Source organism: Sceloporus undulatus, chromosome 5 (genome assembly GCF_019175285.1).
Source record: "Sceloporus undulatus isolate JIND9_A2432 ecotype Alabama chromosome 5, SceUnd_v1.1, whole genome shotgun sequence".
NCBI lineage: Eukaryota > Metazoa > Chordata > Lepidosauria > Squamata > Phrynosomatidae > Sceloporus > Sceloporus undulatus.
Window position 1 is genome coordinate 30,932,292 of NC_056526.1, and position 12,105 is coordinate 30,944,396.

Below are 12,105 nucleotides of genomic sequence, written 5' to 3' on the forward strand. Positions count from 1 at the left end.
TCTATATCTCTTATCAATGAACTAGCACTCCCTAAGTGGTTTAAAATCTGTTAACCCATTAACTCCAATAAGCTGGGTACTCATTTTACTGAGCTATGAAAGGATGGGAGGCTGAGTGGACCTTGAGAGCGCTCCTCTAGGATCCAACTTATAATGTTGTGGCTGCAGTACTGGCATTTAACCACTGCACCACCAGGGTTCCTTATCATGAGGTTTTCTTGGCAAAATTTGATCAGAGGAGGTTGCCACTGCCTTCCTCTGAGGCTGAGATTACGTGACTTGTCCACGGTCACTCAGTGGGTTTCATGCCCAAGCTGGGAATTGGACCCTGTTATCTAGAGTTGTAGTCCAACACTCAAACCCCTGTGCCACTCAAACGACTCTGGTCTCTAGAGCCATAGTCCAATCCTTAAACCACTATACCACATTGGGTCTCTACTAGCTTCCACAAAAAGTTAACACACATGGAGATTTTGAGCCATTATTCTGTTGAGGACTCCTTTGATCACCTCTGAATCTTACACATTCATTCAGTTTAAGCTGTTCACCTTGAGCTAAATACTGGTGATCTGCAAGAGGAAAACAAGCATTCTCAGTCTTGTTGATGACTGCCCTCCCATAAAGTGGCTCAACTTATTTTTAGTTTTTAGAGATCGCTTAAGAACTTATTGCCTTGGCAGGAATTTGAGGAAGCCATTCATTATATCCCAGACTTACCTATTTTATCATTAATTGCTGTTCTATAATGTGCCTTTATGGTATTTATTTGTAACTAGTGTTATTGTACCAATGAGGTTTTATTGTTGTTTTAATTGCTGGTATCTGCCTTGTGGCTTTTAAAAGCATGTGGCATATAAAAACGGAAATAAATAAATTACATGAGGAAACCTCACCTATCTGGCTTGATCATGTCCTGGCTGTTAATTCAACCACTAGCATTAAAAATGACTGCTAATCTTTATGGCTGTTTCTGTACTGTTGTGGGAGTTTCCTTCTAAAGCATGCATTTCATTATAACTTTTAAAAGCAATAACAAAGTGATAATAAAAATTTAGAAAGAAATAACGAACACCTTGAGAGTATTCAGATGCAATACTACTTAGCAACTTATTTTACCATGGAAGTAATTCCAATGGATTTTTAAAACAATCAAAATCATACATCACCTTTGTAAGCCGACAGTTTTCTCATGGGTTTAAGGTTCCTTTTACTGAGTGTTTATATATATGTATGTATGTATGTATGTGTTTGTTTATAAATAAGCAAAAAAAAATTAATAAAGAAACACTGGACACTTACAAGGAAGATACCAACTGGCACTGGCTGCAGCAGGTTTTGGTAAGTCCATGCAGACCTTTCTCCTCAAAGCAACAACTATCATTGGTCAAACAGCACAGACTTGGTTGAAGATTAATTGAAATTTCATAGTAATGACAAGTACAGGTTCAACGGAGAGTTATCAGGTGACCATATTGAGTGAAAAGATACTAAATTATATTCATGTATGTGCAATTCAAAAGCCTCATGTGGTTGTGATCCAGGTGATAATATCACAAGATATGTGATAATACAACAGGGAAATCTGTACCTCATGAAAGAGATTAAATTAGGAAAGTAGTCTGGGCAAAACTCTGCAGAGGAGGAACGCAAATGACTCCAGTTCTCACCCTTTTCAGAAAATTGTATAACCCAATATGAAACCAATTGTGCTATGTCTGGAGAGGATCTATGGGGAAGCTTCATCTCAGAACAATATAATGATTGAGGTTTAGTGAACACAGTCCTACTATGACAACTCCCAATACAATATACTGTGTATGTAGGGAGCATGACAGTATTGCTCTAACAAAATGCATGTTTTCTGAAAAGCAGGATATACTCTCTTGCCAAATATTTTTCAGCAGAAAAAAGTAGAAGAGTTATAGAGAATTGCAGAGTTGAAGAAAAGTAACTGGAGACATTTGGTAAAACAAACAAACTTTGCATAATGCCTTCATGTTCCCCTTTTGTTATTTTTGTCATAAATGATCTTCTTTCCTTTTTGGAAAGGAAAGCTAAGAACATTTCAGAGCTAAGAGTGGAGGATAGAAAAACATATGCTGCCTCTTTTCCTCCTAATTCACATGTCTCCTTTTTATACTGGTCATTCTGAATATCTAAACAAACCAGCTACTTATCTCCCTGCTGTCTTGCACAGCCTGCTAATCTTGCTGAATTACATGGTAGTTCTGTGATGTGCCCTAGTCAAGTGGAGCATGAGACCTTTCTAAAGCAATTTTCACTTTAAAATCACAGTTAAGAAGGTAACATAGTCAACCACCAAGACAATAATTTCCAATTGTAACATTACCATCTAATTGTTAAAGACTGCATCAACAAAATCTGCATTAATGTTTGCTTTTAATTTTGTATGATGTCTCCTGCTAACTGAGATATTCTTTCCTTCAGTACCATTGTAAAAATAACTATTGTACCACAGACTAAAAAGGAGTTTAGTTAAGCATTTTTGTGTGTGTCAAGGATACAAACACTGCAAGAGACTTAACCAACAGCTTTTTAATGAGAGGGCAGCCTTGCAAAATATCCTAATGAGCATACATACAATTATATTGGGGGAAAAAGAAGACGCTTGGTTTGAATAAAAGAGATAACTGAATAAATGGATTTGGTTTTTATGCTGACTAGGAAAAGTGTCCTAGTTTAGCTGTTTACTTTTGTAACACATGACAACAATACTTTTTGGTGAATTTTGGAAACCCCAAAGCATAGTTTTACCCAGCTGAGCAATGAATACTGACCTAAAGTTATTTTTTACATCTAGTCTACTAAAAGATCTTAGGTTCAACTTTGCAGCACACGTCAATGAAAAAAATCTACAGGATAATTTGGGCACTTTTCAAATGAAGACCTCTTCCCTGCCCACCCAAAATCAGCCAAATAAATTGTCATTATTATAAGACAGATGAAAAACAGTACATTTTTCATAGGATTATTTTATTTATAAAAAAAGTCACAAAATATACAGACTACAGTCACTCCACCTAATACACAGATCTGAGATCCGCGCCCTTGAAAATATGCAGAGGGGAGACCTCTTCTATTTGCAATGGCGCATGCACATGGGGGGCATGCTACATTCAAGCCAATGGGGCTTGAAAAAGTGTGAGCCTCTGTTTTTGAAGAGCGTGAGTCTGGAACGGATCCCCCACGAAAACAGAGGGCCTACTATATATGTCTGAAGTATAGGTGGGGAGGAGCATGTTGGACTGCAAAACACATTGTCTTTCACCATTGGCTCTGCTGCTTAGAAGTGATGGGACCTGCAGCCTGGCATCATCTGCAAGGCCAAGTAAAACCCACCCTCATCTTAAAGTTTACTGCAGGGAAACTTTTATACCTATGCCCAACAGCAAGCTATTAACTATAGAAGAAGAAGAGAAAGGACCACTGAACCCTAAGATTTAGAGTAGAAAAGCTACAATGACCCTAACATAATTTTGTTGAAGTCCATCAACATCAGAAGACCATAGGTTGGGAACGTGGGAACCAAATGGTTTTATAGCTTAATGTGATTTGTAAATGTCATCTTATGTTGCCAGATTCAACTGCCCTGAAGATGATTTGTACTGAGAAGCAATAACATATCTGACACTCTTAAAACAAAACAAAAAACCAGGCATCAAGATAAGAGGCCTCACCTGTGAAACAAGACTGATTTGACGAGTGTGACAACATCCCGACTTGCGTTGTATCCAGCACAGACAATAGCCACATGGATTGTCTAAGAGAATCGAGAAACAAACAAATGAAATGACAGGGAAAGAAAAAATCAGTACAATCTTTGGCTTCTTTTCATACATTAAACAGTAAAATATATTATCTCATTGGAACACATGCCTTAATATTCAATACTACATTGATTTTGCATATGTAAATAACCCCTAAACCCCAATGTAAAGGACTTATTTTTCCAAAGGAAATTTGCTGCAATTTAGAGGATATCTTTTGGGGAGTAATGGGGGAACATTTTTGTTAGCTATGTCCTTTATATTCTTGCTGGAGTTGGCTGTGAGTAGTGAGCAGGGAGTGGGGCAGCAAAGAGGAGTGGGGAAGAAACAGGAAGAGTAAGGGGATGTATAAGAAGGAGTAGATACAGAGAACAGGGTAAGAGAAGGGACGAGATATGAAAATGGAAAAGATGTTTATAGACTGGGGAGGGGGGAGTTTGGTAAGACAAATTCACAGATAAGAAGGAAAGAATGGCAGAAATTCCAGAACAATGTATTATCTCAGATGTAAAGTGTCTATACTCATGATATGCACTTGCAGTGCTAATGAAAAAGGAAGCCATAACAGGCAAATGGAGGATAAAATATATCAGAGACAAATATCAATGACACTGATGCAAATATGGCTAAAGATATTGAACAGAAAGATGATTTTATAAGATCATGTTCATGCAATTGGAAAGTAATGAAAGATGATGTAATTTTATAGAATTAAAAATCATTTAGGAGAATCTTTGCTGATTTTGCCTCAACAAAATTTGTCCTCCTGTAACAAGAGCGGTACAGACCTCCCAAAAAGTGAGGCCTGCCAGTGCCTTTTTCACCCCGCAGGGAAGCCGCAGCCACCAAACTGCATGGCTTCCCTGCAGAGGAAAAAGAAACCACAAAATTGGGTTCTTTTTGCACCACCATTGTGATGTCCGAGTGCGCACAATGCCAAAACCTCAATGTGTGCCATGGCGCACTCATGACATCATAAGTGTGGTGCAATATGCGGACACTACGCGTCCATCATGTAACAATGGTGGCACCCGTGTACACAGGGCACCACCTCTGTTACGGCACCATGCTGTACTAGGGTTAGGGACTGTGCAGTTGGGGTGTCTATACCGCGCCTATGATACGTTTAATTGGCCAATCAAAATTAACAATGTGCCTAAAATAATTACCCATGTGATTGTCTTGGTTGTGCCAAAAATATGTTGATTTATAATTCCTAAATTAGCTCCAAAGTGTTATCTTTTATCAACTTTATTTGACAAACTTCCTCACATTTCCTTATTACAATGTTTCAGATGTAGGTTTCTTTCCAACATCTTCCACAGTGGAGGCTGTTGTATAGAACATCTTAGTAATTATGGTGCCAATTCAGATATTTGTTAGTAATTCATCTCAAATAATTTTATTATAGTCAAGTATGTGGATGGGGAAAGGATCACTGTTACAAGATATTCCAGTGCTCAAATGTATCATTTTTTGTTCTTTTAATTTAAGGAGTTGCTATTGGGATACAATGATGGAAATGCAGAAAAGAAGGAAATGCTATTGCCAAAGGTAGACAGGGAGGATAAAAACTGGTACAAACACACAGAGAGAGTTTAAAATCAGATTTTCAGAACAATTCCTATTTTTTGGGAGGTGGTATCATTTAAAATAAACATTAAAACTAAATCTCATCACACATTTATAGTATCATAAAAATGAATTCATCACCATGTCACACACATAGGGAGTTATCAAACATGGGCATTACTTTAAGTTGGGTGATAACTGTGTTCTTCCAGATATTTTGGATTGTAGCTTCTCAGCATTAACTAAACTGGCTAGGGCTGATTGGAATTGTAGGCCAAAAAACATCAGGAGGGCCATAGTTATATGCCCTGTATCATGAAAATGGGTCTAGTCTTTCCAGCACAGAGTGGTAATTACCAATTCCAGCTTCTAGCTAGCTGTGTGTTCAGTTTCAGCAGACTGAAGTTACTTGATAAGTAACTGGATTAGAGTGTTTTCATATTAGTGGACTGGGCCAAGCAAGACAGAGGATTCAATGTACAGAGACAATATAGGAAGGGAAGGTGAAGATATCTCTGAAGAACAATGTGTTCTATCCAATAGTAAATTAACATATTTTAGTTATTAGATCTGCACCATTGTTCAATGATATGCAGTATCATTAGAGGAAACTTTACTTAAATCAATGATTTAAATCTGAGCTTTTTGGTGATTTTAAATAAAGATTTAAATTGAGTTGATTTTCATTTTTCAACCAACGCACCATGAATACAGGCAAGGCAGCGCCAGCTTAAACAGCAAGGAGAAATAAAATGAATAAAAATTCTATAGGCAGTTTTATAAAACACCAAAACATTCTTAGAATGTGACCATCAACATCTTAAAGAATTATTGAATATTTTTTTTAAAAAGGCTCAGTCCTCCATTTGTGTTCTTAGCTGAAAGCATCCATTGCTGCTCTATCATTATTACCTGGACAGCAGCAAAGACAAGGTGGTGTTGGTGAATGTGCCAGTTGCTCAAATGAGCACACATTCTTATCAAGGAAGGGACCTCAGAATCCAGGATATATGCTCCAGTATCCATTGATGAAGATTGTTTGCTAGAAATTTATGTAATACTATCACATTCCTAGTGAGAACACTGAGGTTTGGATTGTAAGGCCTTTTCCTTGATAAAAAGGGAATTCTTGTGACATGGTACAAATACCATTCCATACTCACCTGTCCCAAGTAGATATATGAGACATGGGGATGGGTGGGAAGGGGAGATGGCAAAAGCATTCAAGCCAAGGGTTGTGTTAATCCTTCTTGCAGTCTCATCCAATTGACAGAGCCATTTTCTTTTACAAGTGCCTTATCCAATTTTTTGCAGTATGTTAATTATTACTCAATATTAGTGTTCATTCATCCTTGTCTGATGTAGTATCACACAGTCCTTGCCTTAACTCTTTTTCCTTGTCTTAAATCTCCACTTTCTCAAGAAAAAGGCACCTCAGATAATCTCTGACTACAGCAAATAGACCAGGCAGTGAATTCAGGCTCTTACGTAAACACAATGCTGGCATTTTCAGTAATAGGATAAATGATGAGAACCCTGAAGGCAAATCTGATAATAGGGATGTTTAAATTAAGCTTACATTCTGTTGCTGAATCCCTCTTATAAGAGGAAAAAATGGGAGCTATTTCAATATGGAAGCACTGTGTGGTTAAAAGACAGGTAGAGGGCAAGAAGAACAAAGCTGTATGTTTTACATAACCATTGCCTTTGGCATAATGCTAATCCCTTGCTGAGCAAGTAAATTCATTGGTAAAAGTCATTGTAATCTGCGAGGTCATCTAATCCAGTCACCTTTTTAGCAGTTACTCCCTTGTCCAAAATTGGTCGTACCACCATGAATGGTTAGGCTTAAGGGGTTCAGCCTAGCAAATTTCAGGTAAAGCACACAAGAGATGGGACAGAACCTAAAGGTGTCTTTACAAATTTTCTTTCCTTCTTCTCCAGCCCACATGATAAGAAATTAGAGACGCTAACATTTTGGTTCCGGAAGCAAAATTGATATGCTGAGACAACTTCTTGTCAAAAATATTCTTGCTGCAAGTACACCATCGTTTCTCATGGAGTGGCAAAAAAAAAAAAAAAGCTGTGTTTTTTTGTTTTGTTTTGTTTTGTTCTGTTAGCTTCTTTAGACACTCTGGACACCAAATTAGGAGTAGCTAATACCCCTGAAGACAGGATCAAACTTCAGAATGACCTTAATAGATTAGAAAGCTGGGCCAAAGCTAACAAAATGAATTTCAACGCAGAGAAATGTAAGGTTCTGCACTTAGGATGAAAAAATGAAATGCACAGATATAGGATGGGGGACACCAGGCTGAATGAAACTACATGTGAAAGGGATCTGGGAATCCAAGTAGATCACAAATTGAACACGAGTCAACAGTATGATGCGGCATCTAAAAAGGCCAATGTGATTTTAGGCTGCATCAATAGAAGTACAGTGTCTAGATCAAGGGAAGTAATAGTCCCACTCTGTTCTGCTCTGGTCAAGCCCCACCTGGAATATTGGCAGGATACAGACCGCCCCTTTGGGGCGGCCTGCAACCGCCCCTTTCCCCAATGGATCAGGACCTGAGCTGCCACAGCGGCATCCCTGGAGGCCTTGATACGCCACTTTTCCAGGCCTCGGGGAAGCGGCAAAATGCTGCTTCCCCGTGGCCTGGAAAGGGGTGTCCTTGGGGCTTCATGCTCCAAGGACACCCCGACAGTGGCGGGGAAAGAGAAAAAGGCTGCACCAGCAATACATGGCGCGAAAGGAGCTCCATTTCAGAGCTCCTTCTGGCGCTGTTGAAAGGGCGCCATATGCGCCCTGCAGCAGTGGCAGGCCATAACGGCCACGCCGCGCCATTTGGACGCACTGCAGCTGTTATGTCAAAATGGCCGCACCCATGTAGACATGGCGCTACCATTTTGATGTCCTGGCCACGTACTAGGGTTGCGGGGCGTATATAAGCAACGCCCTGAGGCAAGCCTAGTATGTCGCCAGGACGTGCTATCAGGCCCATCTGTACAGGGCCATTGTGTCCAGTTCTTGGCACCACAATTTAAAAAGGAAGTGGCAAAACTGGAGTATGTCCAAAGGAAGGCGACCAAAATGGTGAAGGGCCTGGAAACCATGCCCTATGAGGAACGACTTAGAGATCTGGGGATGTTTAGCCTGGACAAGAGAAGATTAAGAGGTGATATGACAGCCCTGTTTAAATACTTGAAAGGATGTCATATTAAGGAGGGAGCTAACTTGTTTTCTGCTGCTCCAGAGATTAGGACCCAGAGCAATGGATGCAAGCTACAGGAAAAGAGATTCCATCTCAACATTAGGAAGAACTTCCTGACAGTAAGGGCTGTCCGACAGTGGAACTCAGAGGCTGGATGGCCGTCTGTCGGGGATGCTTTGATTGAAATTTCCTGCATAGCAGGGGGTTGGACTGGATGGCCCTTGCAGTCTCTTCCAACTCTTTGATTCTATAATTCTATGGTTTGCACCATGACTTGCAAAACATCTGAATGAAGAACCAAGGTTTGTCCCTAGCTTGTTTCTTCAGCTGCACATTCTGATACAGGAGCTAACAGACTCGAAAAGAAAGAAACAAGCAAGAAGTAAGGATAATGAACTGTGTATTGTTTATTTGCAGGAACATTTATGGCTACAGCAGCCAACATAAAGCATGGCTTATTGTGATGTGCGAAAGGTGTAATATTTAAAGTGCAATGGATAGATTAATTAACATCCCCCTTTTTGGCTGAGGCATTAGTTAGTGAAGACTGGGATAGGCTGCCCCTTGTTTTCCCTTTCCTTCTCTTCCATAGTATGGAACAGACAAAGCGATATCATCACATTGTAAACTACCCAATATCGGTTCAAAGATATGGAATCCTTCTTTCAGTGGTCAGAGATGTTTCTCCAAGTGATGTTGTCGCAAAAGCCTTTTGAACTGTTACAACAAGCAGGCAAGGACGAAGAGAAATCAGCTGCTGATTTGAGTGGCAATTATACATACTGAACCATATAGTCATGACTATAGGTGTGCAGAGAATTGGATATATTTTGTTTAATTTTTTGGCTTGCTCTCAAGTCTCTTCATTGCCATGGGGAAAATGTTAATTGGATTCATGTATATTAATCCCAAAAGATAACTTTGCCAGGGAAAAAAATAATACATCAAGTTCATTCGTCTGTTGCAGCAAAGGATTTTTCCCTTCTAGCTCTAACAAAATTTCTAACCCTCAGAAGGAAAATAATAATAATAATAATAATAATAATAATAATAATAAGATACTAGTACTTAAAACTTCTAAAATAATTTAGGCCAATGGAAAGCTACAACAAAACCTGGGAACCCATACTTGCAACCCCTTCTCTCCTTCCATCTCCAGTATTCCTGACCCCCTTCTTTTGAGATATTAGAATTTTCAGTTTATTGAACTCACAGAATTTGATTGTTTTTGGCCATTTCTCCCCTCCATGACATGGTGGTAGTGGGGTGATATTTGTGACCACTGTCATCACTGGGGGGGGGAGCAGTGGTGCAGTCTTCACTGGGTGACATCCCAGAAGAAGGGTGACACCTGATCAGGCCATCCTCTCACTGTGGGGGGAGGGCGAGAGCCCCAAGCCCTGCTTCTGCATGGTGACAGCAGTTCCTTGTGAGGAGCTGATGCCTCTGTGGGGAAGGACAAGGCCAAGGGTCCCCTGTCCTCCTTCCTTGCGGCAGTGGTGACAGCCTCCTCATGAAAAGGCTCTTGCCATTGTGGGGAAGAAAAAGGAGTGAGTGTGACCTTTTGGCCATGCCCCCCGCTGCACTGGGTGACACCAGGGGTGGCAATGCTAATATTGTGACCCATCCCAGTTTCTGTTACTTGATTTCTCTGTTGCTGTCTATGATTAACTTTCTGCTCCATCTCTAAGGACATTTTAAAATGCTTTCTAAGTGTAAATAAATTACCAATTCATATTTAGCGGACTACTTTCTACTCTGTAGAGAGATCTTGTAGCACCTTTGAGACTAACTGAAAGAAAGATCTTGTAGTATCTCTGAGACTAACTGAAAGAAACTGGCAGCATGAGCTTTTGTAAACTTCAGTCTACTTCCTCAGATGCATCTGCATCTGAGGAAGTAGACTGAAGTCTGCAAAAGCTCATGCTGCCAATTTGTTTCTTTCAGTTAGTCTCAGAGATACTACAAGATCTCTCTATATACTGACTCTACAGACTAACATGGCTATATCTTTACTCTCTAATATTTGTTATCAGACATTTAGGTGTAGCAAACCATCAACTGGCATTCCAAATCCTTACTGATATGTTGTCCTTCTGCAAAAAGCAGTATCATGTAACAAATCTATGATCACTTTTGCCAATGGCTCATTTCCAATGAGAATTCTTGAAGGTGTAATCCAAAAAAGTAAGTTTTCTACACTCTGGACACAGCCACAATCAGTGCTGAAAAGTTAGTCAAGACTGTCTCAATTCTCAAATGGAAGTAATTCAGAAGCCCAGCCTAAGATGAAGTCACCTACATACCTCACATTTTTCCACTGCTGGTTGTTGTCCACATTCTGAGCTGTTCCCTGCCACAATGCCAGCCCGCAGGCTCTCACTGTCCCCTGTCCCTTCCTCCATGGAGTAAGTTTTTGAGTGATTGCCTCGATGATGGGACAGACCCCGGCTCTGCACCAGACTGAGCTGCTTGCGAAGTGCCCGGTTTTCCTCCTCCACTTCCCGCATGCGGACCTCCAGGCTCTCTCTTTCACGTTGACTTGTGGCTGTGTAACGAGGGCTATGGGGCTGAGCTTCGATTGGAGACAGTGACACTGGCTTTCCATCTGTAGTACAAGAAAGAAAGACACAACAGATGTTAATCCAAAGAACATTTAAAGTTCAAATTTCGGAAAAGCATATTCTTTGTACTACTACTTCATATTCTTTTTACTACTTGCGTCACTGGAAAAAAGGATCCACATGATTAATATACAGATGGTTATCATACTTCTCTCCCAACTGTTTTTAGATAAAAGTGATGCCATTCTTGTTCTTTTTGGCTACTTTGATGACATAAATAAGACCCAAATATTAATTTTTTTAATACTTTATTTTCATCTAAAAAAACCCATACATACATCTATACAAAACATACTCAAATCCAATTAAGACAATAAAAGACAATGAACAAAAAAGAAAAAGAAAAAAAGAAAAAAGGTAAAGTAAAAAGGAAAGAAAAAAGGAAAGAAAAAAATACAACATAATATTCAAAAACCATCCAATCCCCCCAACATTAACTCTCTTACCTCACTACTTACATTCATACCTTTGACTTCCTTCCTCTTAATTTACTGTTTATCCTTGTGTATCTCTTATATAAATCCTATCTCTATAAGTATCTACTCACTATCTGTTGTACTTATATTACTTTTCTTCATTGCGAATGCTATGCTTTTCTCAGCAAACCACTAACTTATATTATTCTAAGTAACAAATCAGATTGTCATCCTTAACAGTTTCAATAACTCACTTATCATATTACCCACACAGATCCTCTCCGTATTGCTTCCTCATATATTCAAATACCAATGATAAGACCCAAATATTGTTCCAGTGCACTTAGTACAAATTTGTAAGATGGGACTCCCTCCTCACATTAACACCACAGTCTCAGGAGCTATGAAAAATCTTTGGTTTAATTCTGAAATAAGTGTTCTATAGCCTACATTTCTTTTTTTAAAAGTATCCTTTTGCTACTTTTACTAA

The 12,105-nt window shown here is 39.4% G+C and overlaps 2 protein-coding genes across 2 annotated transcripts in view; both read right to left on the reverse strand.

Moving 5' to 3' along the window:
• SYN3 (synapsin III) overlaps window positions 1–12,105 on the reverse strand; it is a 1,385,441-nt gene that overhangs the window by 563,325 nt on the left and 810,011 nt on the right. The window lies entirely within an intron of this gene.
• The window catches only part of LARGE1 (LARGE xylosyl- and glucuronyltransferase 1), a 305,482-nt gene that overhangs the window by 203,933 nt on the left and 89,444 nt on the right, over window positions 1–12,105 (reverse strand). The window contains exons 3-4 of the mRNA XM_042466639.1: window positions 10,882–11,183; window positions 3,699–3,781 (exon numbers count right to left, since the gene is read on the reverse strand). Of these exons, the coding sequence (XP_042322573.1) occupies window positions 3,699–3,781; window positions 10,882–11,183 (385 nt within the window). The remainder of the gene's footprint in view (window positions 1–3,698; window positions 3,782–10,881; window positions 11,184–12,105) is intronic.